General features: G+C 28.2%; 1 protein-coding gene across 2 annotated transcripts in view; it reads left to right on the forward strand.

Annotated features, from left to right (window-relative positions):
* The first annotated feature begins 4,694 nt into the window (after window positions 1–4,694).
* Window positions 4,695–15,642, forward strand: part of LOC129614926 (uncharacterized) — a 91,165-nt gene continuing 80,217 nt past the window's right edge. For both annotated transcript variants that reach the window (XM_055529884.1, XM_055529885.1), the window contains exon 1: window positions 4,695–4,760. In XM_055529884.1, coding sequence (XP_055385859.1) covers window positions 4,734–4,760 — 27 coding nt within the window. In that variant the 5' untranslated portion in view covers window positions 4,695–4,733. The remainder of the gene's footprint in view (window positions 4,761–15,642) is intronic.

Below are 15,642 nucleotides of genomic sequence, written 5' to 3' on the forward strand. Positions count from 1 at the left end.
AATCGCGTAATTCTCGACATCAAAATTTCACAAAATTAAAATTATCCAAAGAAGCATTCTTAGTTTTTTAAACAAAAAGTATAAATTTGATGTTGTGAACAAAAAGACTTATTTGATTAAAAAAGAATTGTGAATGAATAAAAAAAAACAGAAGGAAAAGTGAGAAACACAATTAAGCTGAAAGATTTCTTTTATTTCTTTTTTTCTTCCTGTTTAAATATTTGCCATATAAAAACATTTTCAGCTGTTTTCAAAGCAAGTACATAAAAATATTTAATAAGTTTTCTTGATTTCAAATGCTGTAAATTTATTCGAGCGTCGCTTAATTTCATAACCCGCTGAAATCACAAATTCTTGGACATTTTTCTATGTTATGATATTAAACGTGTTCCACTTTATAATAAAGATGACTCAAAAATAAGATTGTCAAATGACCAAAGATTTAAAATAAGGAAAAAAGATTAAAAATTGGATGGTCAATTTTTTTTTCTTATAAGTAAGTTTTCATTGAGAGCGAGTAGTTATTTTATTATTTTCAGAAAATTTTTTATGAACATGAACTTTTCCTTCTTATTTAAATTTACTACCACTTTTGTTAATTATACTCGTACGAACGTATGTTCGAACGGTATACTAAATTTGCCTTACCGTTTGTAACGCTAAGATATAATGGTATGAGATACAGACTCAAGTGTATGCTTTTGCGTCGAATTCTGAGTCGATTTAGCTTTGTCTGTCCGTCTGTTGGTCCGTGTGTCCGTCCCAACGATAACTCAAGAACTAATTGAGCTAATTTCATTAAATTTATACAACTCCATAATTTCAAGTTGTATCTGCTATACAACTTCAAAATTTATTTGACTATATCTTAGAAACTATAAAAGTTGTGGCATTGAAATTTAGTACACCTAAATATATTAGTAGGGTCAATGTGCTTGATAAAAGTCGTTGAAATTGCTTGGTTCCTTTTGGTAGCAGCCATACAACTTCAAAAGTTATTTGGCGTTATTTCGGAAATTATTGGAATTAAGTATAATAAAGAAATCTCGTCTAAAACAAGTGTATTATTAGGGCTATTATGTATGATAAAAATCATTGAAATTTTTTCACTCGTTGTGGTAGCAGCCATACAACTTTAATAGTAGTTTGGCCATGTCTTAGAATATATTGAAAAGTACTGAAATTTTGCATAAATTAATGTGGTAATACGGCAACTTAAAATCATAGTCTGCCCTATGGGGCATAACTGACTATGGTCAGTTATGGCATTTTTATTCGCACATAGGATAACAGATTCGTACGGGTATCACAGAGTTGACACGGTCAACTTTATTTTTTCTCGTTTTATTTCAAAGTTTTCTTATATGTGTATAAATATGTGTAATTGAATATTTGTTATACATTTTTCTTTTGCTTTATATTAAAAATATTAAAGCAAAAAAAACAAAAAATCAGATGTGGTCACCACACAATCGATGTCAGTTAGGTCTATTGTCTAGTTTAGGTAAAATGTTGCGCAAGATTATGAAAATGTCCTTTAAACAAATTTTAGTGGCGCCAGTAAATTTTTAATTAACATACCTAGAAAGATGTCTGGATATGCCATCCAATTTTTTTGAAAAATTTGTCCGTTAACAGAGAGAACACAAATTTTAAATTTCAAGAAATTCCGTCAACGAGTTCTTTGCAAAAAATTAAAATTCGCTTCCTAGTTTATGTAATTCGCCTCATATGGTTAAAGGAAGCTTATATATAAAATTTCAAGTTAATCTGTTAAATATTTTATTAAAAATGATGAAAAATGATAAATGTTCCGGAGACCTGACATATTCTAAAAATTGATAAAACTATATTATTCTCAATGTAAATTCAGATGTACATTTTCATCATAATTGGTTCAGTCAGGTAGATATTCACAAACCTTTTTCGGACAAACCAATAGACGGACATCTCACTGAAAATTATTTATTTACAAGTATGGCGAGGTGCATTTGCACCGAAAATTCGATATACGAAATTTCTTGCATTGTAAGCAATGCGGTCGATAACAAACTCTAAGACTTAAAAAAAAGAAGTTATTAAAATCAAATAAAGAATTATTGAAAATAGTTAGAAAAAAATAATAAAAAAATAAAACACAAAAACCAAATTGTTAAAGTATAGTTAAAAATTACGAATATCTACGAGTAAAGATTAAATTAACCTCACAATAAATTTTCGATATTTTAAAATACCACCATAATAAAAATCATGAACATTCATTCATGGATATATGTATGTACATAAATACAAAGCTATGTATTTAAAAGACATGAGTGAGAAGCGTCAAGTTGGAAAATACATTAAAATCTTATAAAAAAAGAATCTAATAAATTTCAAAAAGCATCAACAAAAAAAATATAAAAAATGAATAACGAACCCAAAGACTACAAAAAAAAATCTGATGTGGTCAGCACATAACCGACCGCATTGTGTATTGTCTAGTTAAATGAAAGTGTTACAGAATATTATAAAAATGTCTGTTAAATACTTCTTTCCAATTTTTAGGACATTAGTAAGCTTATAGTTAACATACTTAGAAAAATATAATTTGGCTCTTAGTAGAGTTTCGCTTTGTGCTACCCGAATTCCCTGAAATGTTCGCCAGTTAGTTTCGGTAACAACCAGAACTCAAATATCAAATTTCAAGAAATTCCATCAATTTGTTCTGTGGATATGGTGAAAAATGTAAAATCGGCCCGCAAATCAGTTCTCGAGCCCTGATCTTTCCAAAAAAGTTATATGGTCATTGCTTTAATATGAGGAATTCATATATTAAATTTCAATGAAATCGGTTGATTATTTCTCTTTATATACACAAAAATGTATATTTGGCCCGTAGTAAACGCCCAGTTGCTGATGCCTGATTTCTTCCAAAAGTTAGGAATTTTTGCGTATGATCAAGTAAAGCTTATATATGAAATTTCAAGTAAATCGGTTGAATACTTTCTTCAAAATGGTGAAAAATGTAAAATCGGCCCGCAAATCCGTTTTCGAGCTCTGATCTTTCCGAAAAATTTATATGTTCATTATTTTAATACGAGGAGTTCATATATTAAATTTTAATGAAATCGGTTGATTATTTCTCTTTATATACACAAAAATGTATATTTGGCCCGTAGTAAACGTCTAGTTGCCGATGCCTGATTTCTTCCAAAACATACGAATTTTTGAGGATGGTCGAGCTGAGCTTATATATAAAATTTCAAGTAAATCGGTTGAATATTTTCTTCAAAATGTTCAAAAATGTAAAACAGGCCCGCTAAAAAGTGCAGTTCCCGAGGCCTGATATACACCAAAAGTTGATCGATCCGTGCCATGGTGGAAACAAACTTACATATAAAATTTCATCAAAATCGGTTCAGCCGAACTTGAGATACACGCGTGCACACACAGACCGACAGACCGACAGACCGACAGACCGACAGACCGACAGACCGACAGACCGACAGGTTGCTAAAAATAGTTTATTTACACTTCCCTACTATGGAGAAGTACGTTCCCACCGAAAACTCGATATGCAAAATTTGTTGCCATCACATAACCTACCTATTGTTTACACAATACGGTCGGTAAAAATAGTTTTAATAGTCTGATCAAACAGCAAGTCACTCAAGAACATATGTCTAGTATACCAAAATATGTCTAGTATACCAAAATATTTTTTTCAAATGTGAAAAAATTGTTGTATTACATTAATTGTTGTATTATTAAGTTTTTCTAGATTTTTGTTTAATAACTAGCGCCTTCACTATTTATATTGTAATTTCTTAGTCTAAGTGAGATGTGAATTCACAATATCAGATAGAAGGCAAGATCTGCTTTAAGTGCAGATGTGAGCAAAGTCTGCTAGAAGACTATTATGACGAAGCAGTTATTGCTCGAATATAAAGCTGTAATTCTAAATGGGACTATAGGTAGTGTTCGATTGAAGTCATTGCTTTGCGATCTCTCTAGAAATCTCATACGACTAAGCAACAGCTGGGTAAATAATGTAATACTGTAAATTATTTTAGGCTTAAGAAGGATTGGTCCGTGATCCCTACCGAGGTCAAGAAAAGTTATAATTGTTTGCAATAATTTTTGACAATAGCATTTTAAAAATGTCGACTTAGTAGTTTTTATAATACAATTATTATGATTGTATTATGCCTTGTTTGATTGAAATGAATCTTCGCCTTTAAATAACAATTTTAAAATTTATTAAAAAACTTAGTCAAATGCAAAAATCATGAAATATTATTTTCTTGCCATTATAACTAACACAACAAAGTAAAAAGCCGAAAATCTTAATTTCGGAAGTTGCAAATAACTAGCTGTAATAGATTTTTCTGATAATTAAAGTTCTGTGAGCTTCTCAATAAAAAGTTAAAAATCAATAATTATGAAAGTTAAAAAGGTTCCGAAATAAGGAACAATAAAAATTATGAGATAAAGCAAATTTAATATAAATTTGAATAACTTTTTAAAAAGATTTAATTTAAACAAAATATTTTTCCTAATAAAAATATTCCATAGATTTTCAAATTTCAATTTCTCATTTTACATTGTTTAGCTTACATTCTGGTTCAAAGAGATTTTTTTAAGATTGTACTCTGTGTCATCAAGTATTTTAAAAAAATGGCGACAAGGGCTATAATGAAACAGCATTATCAATAAAATTGTAAAATAGCAGAACAAACCAGATCCTAATTATGTATCTCACTCCTTCTTTACTTCGGGTAAGATAAAATTGATTAAATATCAAAATATATTATTAAAACCTCATTTTGAAGTACGAAGAGTGTCCCCAAAATATACAATATTAAGTTTAATGAAGTATTCAAATTTATTCAACCATTCACTAAATTTTGGAGAGTAAGAATTTTCGTTGATATTTTGAAAAAAAAAATTGGAAAGAGAAAAATTGTGTAACTTAATTGAAAAAAATTATCATATTTAATGAAAAAACATAAGTCTTTTGATTTGACAGTGTAACTAAAAAACGTAATTCAAATAGTGAGATATTAAATATGGCTAATTAAAGTTTAACAATATGGTTCTAATCATTTGAATATATTCCAAGTACACCAGCTATATAAAGTACTAAGAGAATAAGTACGTCTTATTTAATCCCTAGTTTACTATTTTGAATTACTCTAATGTTTATTTGTATGGAGATCTTTTTATATACTTGGAATTTCGATAAAGTTACTTGAAGTTTTGGTATTTTTATACGGGGTGTATAATTTTAGATTCAATGGGTGATAAAATTGGTTCAGATGAACAAAAGAAATCGAAACATTTCTCTTTTTGGCCCTTATTTTTAGCACTCTTTAAAAAGTTTTGAAAAAAGGGCTTATTAGTTTAAATTTCTCTCTCCGCGCGTCCCTACATAGATATGTACATAGATCTTTATTATTTATTTTCGTACAACAAAATTTTTAACCAAAAAAACCGTAAAAATTGTTTTTAAAAGCAGTATTTTAACTTGTTGAAGGAAAAGTGCTACACTACAAACCATTGGTTTGACCCAACTTTACGAGTATTAGAATGTTTTAAAGCTCAAATTTAGAGAAAAAATATGTACGCAAAATTTTATTTTTCTTAGTTATTTAACTATAACTTATTTAACTTATTAAGAATTTTTTTTTTCAAGTATGGCTTATACTTGATCTTCATATTAATTTTATCAATTGTTGAAAAACACTGATTCGAAAGAAAATAGTAAGTAAATATTAATAAAGTTGGGTCAAACCAATGGTTTGTGTCGTAGCACTTTTCCCCTTAACAAGCGAAAATACTGTTTTTAAAAACACTATACCTACTATAAACCACTACTAGAAATAAAATTGGGTCAAACCAATGGTTTGTATTGTAGCACTTTTCCCTTCAACAATTCGTGAAAATACTGCTTTTAAACACAGTCTAGTATATCTACCACACTATTAAAAATATTTTCATTCATATACGAAACTATTTATAGGACTGCATATAGTGAGGATGACGATTTATGCAGTCTTTGAAATAAAGCAAAAATTAATTTAAAGAGGGCTTAACATAATGCTCGATTTTAAGGGTTAATTGCATGAGTTAAGAAAAAAAATTATATTTTTTTAATGTCACAGAATTTACTGTTAGCTTTTTGCGTTTTTATAAATTTGAAAAAGCTTGCTGTTTCGGAAATATAAAGCGTAAAAAATTCAAATTTTACAAATTTTAAGAGGCGATAAGTTAAGAGGGGGTGGATATGGAAAAAAATTTTCTTCTAACGAAATAAACTATTTATTAGAATCTAAAAGCTGCTAAAAGTTCAGGCTTCTACAAAATGGGGTCTAGAAGAAGAACGACATCAAAATTTTGGAAAAAACGGATTTTAGACAGCGATAAATTTTAGCGGTCATTTTGTACTAAAGTTTAAATATAGTACGCCACGATAGAAAAAGCAACCCACTGCTTTTCTGCGTTTGCAAAAAAGGAAACGATTTATGCTGTCATTGAAATAAAGGTCTTTGAAAAAAATTTAAAGAGGCTAAACTTTTAAAAAAGCAAAAAGGTTAGCTTTGTGCATTTATAGAAATTTGAAAAAGATTTTAGCTTCGGAAATATAAGATGACAAAAACTTAAATTTTACAAATTTCGAGAGACAATAACTTGAAAGGAGTTGGAGGTGGAAAAAAATATTCTTCTAACAAAATAAACTGTTAAATAATTTCAAACTTTTACAAACTAGGGTCTAAAAAAATTACGACATCAAACATTTGGAAAAAACGGATTTTAAATAACAGTAAATTCTAACGGTCATTGCTTTTAACGGTCAAGTTCAAATTATGTTTGGTGTGGTAGAAAAAGTAAGCGACTGCTTTGCCGTGTCTGTAAAATTTGAAAAGTGCTTATGGTTTCCATTCAATAAACAGTTAAAAAAGTGGATTTTTAGACATTTGGGGGGGGGGGGGGGGGGTATAATTTTTAGAGGTGAGGAGGTTATTAAAAACTTTGTGTTTCTAATAAAGATCCATGTACATATAAAATTTCAGATTACTATCTTGAAGAGTATAGAAGTTTTTTAAACATACCCACGAACGGCAGAGTGAAACTAATAAGCACATTTTTCAAAAATTTGTTGGAAAAGTGCTAAAAAGAAAAATCAGTGTAAAATTTAAAAAATCCACCAAAAATGCAGCAAAAATACAAATTAATTGAAAATTTTACTAATTAAGTCATAAAATTAATTGGAAGCCAAAATTAGTTTTGTGTGCTTTGAAGAGAATTTGGTGTGAATTTGAAAACAACGCAGAAAAACTTTTTTGCGATTTTTTTTTTGTATCTTTATCTCGTTTAACATATTTTGTTCTGTTTCAAATTTCTTTCTTTTTTGTTTTTAAATGCTAAGCGAACTAAAACTGATAGAGGGAAGAGTTATAGAGGAAGAGTTATACTTCAACGAATTGTATGTATGTTTATGTGCATGCATTTATAAAAAAAACAATAATTTTTTAATTTGCGAAAAAAAAAGAAAAAAAATCAGTAGCAGGAAGGCAATATGACCAAAAAAACTTTATAAAAAATTAAATAAGAAGAAATTCGAAAAATCATATATTTTGAATATTTTCGTACGGGATGTATCACTTATGTAAGTTGAAGAAAACACTAAAAAAACATTGTATTATAGTCCTGTTCTGATATTCATGTGGAATATTTGCAACTGCTGCGATGGAAAATTATTTTATGTTATATATGGACCATGGGAAAATGTACTACAAAAATATATTATAATAAACAATTGAGAGTGCAATAAAATTGGAAGAGTTAAGCTAATTTCATTTTTAACCGACTATTCGATTTTGTTTTATCGAATTATTTAAAACTTTATCTTCGTTCGTTTATTTAAAAAGTTGGTTATGTAAAACTTGTTATATAAAATTATTGCGTTGTAATTAAAAATTTTTTTTCTATATAAACATGTAAGAGTGAACACACAAATAACCTTGTATTACATAACTTGTTTCCATTATTTAAAAATTTATTGATTATCGTGTTTCAGATTGCTCAAATTGTCAATTCTAGATTTAAAAAATTTTCAAATGAAACATTCTGTGCAGGTTTGAAGTATAAAAATAAAGTAGAGTCAAAGAAGCAGTAAAAGTGCAAATATTTTTCTTTCTTTTTGAAATGTGATTTGTTTAGCGTCGTCGGAATCGATTTTCCTCTATACCCGTGTGCTTTATATAGAATAGCCTTTAAAACTTCGAATAACCAAAAAAAATTTTTTTTCCTTATTTATAGATTTCGAATAACGTTTGAAAATTTTATACCTCATCCAAATAACATTATTAGTACTTATGTTTTCTTTTGATTTTAGTTTTGATTTTTATCACATCCAGCCTCTTATGATAGTTCATTTAAATGTTCTGGCTTTTATTTTATTTTCCTCCGTGTTTTCTTTTTTGTTTGAAGACAAAGATGATGTTAATGATAATATAAAAAGTAGTAAATGAATGTATACCAATTCAAATACAAAAATTATTAATATGAAAATTATTTTGTTGTTAAATTGAACACAGTAAGTTCAGTAATTTTGTTTCTTCGAATTAGTTCGACACACTGTGATTATAGTAAAAGGAGTCAGAATTAACTTATGTATTGGAAAATCAATGAATTTATAATAAATTTTTAGAAATAGAATACGAAAAATTTTTTATAATAATTTATTATAGAAGTAAGGAAAAAAGAGAAAATTTTATATAAATAGACTTTACCTTGTTTTAATTTGACATTAATTTAACATATAATTTGGCTAAATTTGTTGTTCTTTAAAAATTAGATTATTTCATGAGTTTACAAAAGAGCTTTGAATAAATATGGCGCAATGGATAAATTTTAAAAGTTATTCCCAAAAAAACACTTTCTTTTTTTTAAATTCTTTTTTTAAGTAATTTCTTTTCTTAATACTAGTAGAAAATTATTGGTTAAGATATTAAGAACAATATATTTTGTATTAGGCTGCACATTTCTGTTTTTTTATTGTATTGTATAAATACTTGTAACTTTGCAACTTACTACTTTATAAATCATATATGATTAGTTTTTAATTAACACAATACTCCCAAAAAATATTTTTTGTTTATGATGTTCTCATATTGTCGTATATATTTAAATATGCAGTAACGCAATAGTGAATAGAGACATTTTACGTCAATAATTCATTATATCAAAAAAAAATTTCCAAAAATTTTACATAATTATACCCTGCACTTCGTGAAGGGTATATTAACTTTGGTATGGAGTTTGTAACTACTTGAAGGAGTCATCTGCGGTATGGACATATATATATATTCTTGCTCAGCGTAAAATTCTGCGTCGATTTAGACATGTCCGTCCGTCCGTCCGTCCGTCCGTCCGTCCGTCCGTCCGTCCGATCGCACGATAACTCAAAAACGAATAATGCTATCGACACCAAACTTTCACAAGTTCTTTCTTTTGTGCCAAGGACGAACCCTACTGTTACTGGACTAATTCGGACAACGGGTTCGGGTAGCTGCCATACAACTCAAAGAGTTTATTTTAAATATTTCGAAAACTAATAAAACTATAAATATAAAATTTTGTATACATGTGTCCAATTACATTTTACACATGCTCTAAAAATTATTATGGGATAGCTGCACCGGTTCGGGTGGCTGCCATACAACTCCAACAGCAAATTTTTTATATTTGGAAAAATAATAAAGTCAGATTCATGAAACTTGACAGTTGTGTGTCCGATTGTAGATCAGACATATTTCTGAAGTTTTGGTGGGATTGCTTGACAGGTTCGAGTAGCTCCCATACAAGTCCAAAAGCTTATTCTTAATATTTCGAAAAATAATAAAGTCAGATTCATGAAACTTGGCAGTCGTGTGTCCAATTATAGGTCAGATATATTTCTAAAGTTTTGGTGGGATTGCTTGGCAGGTTCGAGTAGATCCCATACAAGTCTAAAAGCTTATTTTTAATATTTAGAAAAATAATAAAGTCAGATTCATAAAATTTGGCAGTCGGATGTCCAATTATAGGTCAGATATATTTCTAAAGTTTTGGTGGGATTGCTTGGCAGGTTCGAGTAGCTCCCATACAAGTCTAAAAGCTTATTCTTAATATTTGGAAAAATAATAAAGTCAGATTCATGAAACTTGGCAGTTGTGTGTCCGATTATAGATCAGATATATTTGTGAAGTTTTAGTGGAATTGCTTAACAGGTTCGGGTACTTGCCATACAACTTCAACAGCAAATTTTTTATATTCGGCAAAATAATAAAGTCAGATTCATGAAACTTGACAGTCGGATGTCCAATAATAGGTCAGACATATCCGTGAAGTTTCTATAGAATGTCTTCACGTGTTCGAGTAATTGCTACACAATAACGAAAGGTGCAGGGTATAATTCAATCGGTTTATACCGACTGAAACGTTTTTACTTGTTTTTTTTATAATTTTTGCATATTCTTCTTTTACGTGTGGCTTTTGTTTATTATTTCAGATATTATAATTCAATCAAGGAATTTACATATAAATTGGATAATATATAAATATATAATACGCATGGCTTAATTTAATTATAATATGATAGCATGGATTTGGATTTTTATTGGAAGGAAAGAGAAAGCACGAAAGAAAAGATAATTAAAATAAAAGAAAAACACATTCAAATATATGTATTATTTGCTAATATCAAAAATAAAGTTTTGAATTCGCATTGTCAACATTTCCGAGCACAAATTTTGGAAAATTGACATTTCTCTTCAATTTGACATCATAAGTAATATTATAAATATTATGCTCATATCCTTCTTGCAATTAGTAGTCTATTGCCAATTTTGCAATCCAATAAGTCAAAAATAAGTGTTTTGTGTTTTTATATATTAAATAACGTATACGAGTATATTGGTGATATTTATTTTCAAAATTTTACAAAAACATCCAGAATGTTTTGGTTGCGCATTTTTCTATTATTTCCGTTTTGAAATCGCATATATAATTATAAATATAAATTTTATATAATTTCGCAGCATTTAACATTACAAAATTTTTTTCAAAGGTACCGTACGGAATGGTATGCATTGTATTTTTTTTTATAATGCGGAAATTCTACCATTAATGCGATTTTATTTTTTGTTTCATAAAAGTTCAGTATGTTTAAAAATGTTATGTGTCCGTTTCATATTATATTTGATTATTTCACATCAAGTAGTCTTAAAAATGTGGAGTTTGTCTGAAATATTTTTGTACATAGTTCAGTTCTCAAAACAAATGCAAACGGGGGACAATTTCATAAGAACAGTAAAACGAAAATTTGTTGGATACATGAAACTTATCCAATGGTGAAACAAAATTACACATATAAAATCTCTATATAGTTTTGTTTAAATTTATGATAAATTCTTAAAATTTTGCAAAACAATAAAACTTTTATTCTTAATTTACTAGGAACAATTGAATTTATTGAAATCTATTTCAATTTAATTAAAACTTAAAGTCGTTTTTTCCGAAAATCTAGTGTATCGAACATATTATCTGAAAAAAGCGTACTATACTGACCAAAATTAAAATTTTGTTCAATGTTGATTAATGCGGCTTTCTGTTTGATTTTCATTATACTTATAAAATATGTAACAAGAAATCGTTAAAATATAAAAAACAAAAAAAGGAAAAAACAATTAAAATAATTTAGATAGTGATAATTTCTTAATTTCTTTTTAAATAAATTTTGTTTGCAAAATGCGTGAGGTCTATAATAATAACTAAAACAAAATAAATTGTATCAAATATGTTTATATTTGAAAAAATTTATAAAATAGCAATTAATTATATAATTTAAATAAAGTCACTAAAAAACGAAATTGATATAATATACATTATGTAGATATTTGTGTGTGTATATGTGTAATTAAATGTTATAATATAATATTAATTTGATAAAGAAAAAGATCTTTGAAAGTTTTATGCAGTAAAATTTTTATGAAATCTTATATTTTTGTTTATTCGAAATTTGGTTATAGGAAGCAAAAAAAAAAATGTATAAAAAAAATATAAAAATATGTGTAAGAAATCAAAATTTGTTTAAATTGTAAGTATTTTTGATCAAAAATTTTAAATGTCAAAATTGGCAAATAATTTCAAATGTCAAAACTGACAAATGTTAAATTTTATATATAAATTATAGAACTTAATATTTTTATATATTGCATGTTTATACGTATATATGTAACAGTATTCTATGTACAGCTTTCATTCATGATGTGAAATTTAAAAAAAAAACTTAAGTCATGGCCACACTTGAATAAATACACATAGATTATGAATGAATTTATATATAATATGATACAATATTATTAAATATTTATGTTTAGTTCTATTACTAAACTAAATAAAGTTGGGTCAAACCAATGGTTTGTATTGTAGCACTTTTCCCTTTAACAAGTGAAAATTATGCTTTTAAATACGTGTATGTATAACTATCGCACTATTAAAATTATTTTCATTCATATACAAAACTCTTTCTAGGATTGCATATATTTAGGATGAACTATTTATGCAGTCTTTGAAATAAAGCGAAAATTAATATAAAGTAGGGTTAACATAATGCTCGATTTTAAGGTTTAATTGTGTGAATTAAGAAAATGATAATAAAATAATTATATTTTTTAATTTCATGGAATTTACCGTTAGCTTTTTGCATTTATAGAAATTTGAAAAAGCTTGCGGTTTCGGAAATATAAGGTGTCAAAAATTCAAATTTTACAAATTTCAAGAGGCGATAACTTGAGAGGGAGAGAAGATGGAAAAAAATTTTTTACTGACGAAATGAATTATTTGTTCATGTCTAAAAGCCTCTAAATTTCAGGCTTCTACATGTTGGAATCTAGAAGAAAAACGACATCAAAAATTTGGAAAAAAAGGACTTTAGATAACTGTAAATTTGAACGGCCATTTTGTTTTTCTAAAGTCCAACTATAGTATACCGCGCTAGCGGAAGCAAGCCGCTGCCTTTCTACGTTTGCAAAATTTCAAAAATGCTTATAGTTTCATTGCAACAAATATTTAAAAAATGCCGCTTTTAATGTTTTGGGAGGGTATAACTTCTAGAGGGGGGGAGATAGGTAAAAGTTTTGTTCTACGGAAATAAGTTTCTAGTAAAGATCTATGTACGTATTAAATTTCAGCTTTCTATCTTCAAGGGTGTAGAAGTTTTGTAAACAAAAAAAGTGTCCACGGACGGACGGACGGTCGGGCAGAGTGAAACTAATAAGCACTTTTTTTCAAAAAATTTTTGGTAAAGTGCTAAAAACTGAAATGTTAATGAAACAAAAAATATGTTAAAAAATTCATCTTAAATTTTGAAATTTTAAATCATGTTATGAATTGAAATAATAGTACACCCACGTTTTTAAATACAAGAGACTTTGCTCCAAATTAGCGGTCCAAATTAATAAGGGCAGTTCCGAGACTTTGTCCAAATGAATAAAGGAAATTCCCCTATATACGTGGACAAAAAAAATTCATTTTCATCGTTTAATGACTCTTTTCATGAAATATAAGGTGCCAAAAATTCGCAGGAGGTGGACGCAGAAAAAAATTGCCTTCTAACGAAATAAACTATTTATTAGTGTCTAGAAGCTGCTAGAATTTCAGGCTGCTACAACTTAGGGTCTAAAAGAAAAGTTATATCGAAAATTTGAAAAAAAAGATTTTAACAAACATTATGTTTTTTTTTTATACCCTGCACTTCGTGAAGGGAATATTAACTTTCAAGTAGTTTGTAACTACATGAAGGAGTCATCTGCGGTATGGACATATATATATATTTTTGCTCAGCGTAAAACTCTGCGTCGATTTAGACATGTCCGTCCGTCCGTCCGATCGCACGATAACTCAAAAACGAATAATGCAATCGACACCAAACTTTCACAAGTTTTTTCTTTTGTGCCAAGGACGAATCCTATTGTTATTGGACTAAGTCGGACAACGGGTTCGGGTAGCTGCCATACAACTCCAAGAGTTTATTTTAAATATTTCAAAAACTAATAAAGCTATAAATATAAAATTTTGTATGCATGTGTCCAATTATATTCTACACATGCTCTAAAAATTATAATGGGATAACTGCACCGGTTCGGGTGGCTGCCATACAACTCCAACAGCAAATTTTTTATATTCGGCAAAATAATAAAGTCAGATTTATGAAACTTGGCAGTCATGTGTCCAATTATAGGCCAAATATATTTCTGAAGTTTTGAAGAAATTGCTTGACAGGTTCGGGTACCTGCCATACAACTCCAGAAGCTAATTTTAAATATTTGGAAAAAAAATAAAGTCAGATTCATGAAACTTGGCAGTCATGTGTCCAATTATGGGTCAAAAATATTTCTGAAGTTTTGGTGGAATTGCTTGACAGATTCGAGTAGCTCCCATAAAAGTCTAAAAGCTTATTTTAAATATTTGGAAAAGTAATAAAGTCAAATTCATGAGACTTGGCAGTTGTGTGTCCAATTATAGGTCAGATTTATTTCTAAAGTTTTGGTGCGATTGCTTGACAGGTTCGAGTAGATCCCATACAAGTCTAAAAGCTTATTTTTAATATTTAGAAAAATAATAAAGTCAGATTCATAAAATTTGGCAGTCGGATGTCCAATTATAGGTCAGACATGTCCGTGAAGTTTCTATAGAATGATTTCACAGGTTCGAGTAATTGCTACACAATAACGAAAGGTGCAGGGTATAATTCAATCGGTTTATACCGACTGAAACGTTTTTACTTATTTAAAGTTCAAATTTGGTATGCCGTGGTAGAGGGAATCCGACACTACTCTTCTCCGTCAAGAAAATTTGAAAAATGTTTATGGTTTCTTTAAAATAAGTAATCGAAAAATACCTTTAAAGACTACGAAAATAAGTTTCTAGTAAAGGTCTATATATACATGAAGTTTCAGTTATCCACGGGCGGACAGATGAACGGATGGACGGAGGGAGTGAAACTAATAAGCACTTTTTCTCAAAATTGTTTTGGAAAAGTGCTAAAAAGAAGTCGAATGTCTAACTTTTATCACAGACATCTCTATATACGACATGACAATATACAATTTACGAATATATACGTATGGTGTATTGAAAATTGATCATCATACTTTTGTTAAGAAATATATTTTTGTATTAGATATTTTCGAATATGTCAGAAATGTTTGTGGTGATTTGGAACGTTCGAAAAATAAAAAACGATTAAATGCAAAATATATTCAGAAATTATTTCTTCTAATTAACTTGATAACAAAATTAAATTTTATGTTCTTACAAACTAGAATAATAATTACAGGTAACAAAGCATTTTTTAGGCAAAACAAAAATAGTAAATACGTAAAACTATCGTTTTGAAAAAGAATTTTTTAAATTCACTTTTTTTATAACTTAACTTTTTATAAACTAGTAAAACCTTATATTCTATAACATATCTTGTACATTATTGGAGTTTATAATTATAAAAATCGTAAAATTTGTTTTCTTATCTCCTTCTTATCTCTTTTTTCAAGGAAGATTTTTATTAAAGCATCATTACTTAATTTTGTTTCTAATAATCTAATAAACATAACT

The sequence above is a fragment of the Condylostylus longicornis genome, unplaced genomic scaffold (assembly GCF_029603195.1).
Source record: "Condylostylus longicornis isolate FDR11 unplaced genomic scaffold, ASM2960319v2 ptg000127l, whole genome shotgun sequence".
Lineage (NCBI taxonomy): Eukaryota > Metazoa > Arthropoda > Insecta > Diptera > Dolichopodidae > Condylostylus > Condylostylus longicornis.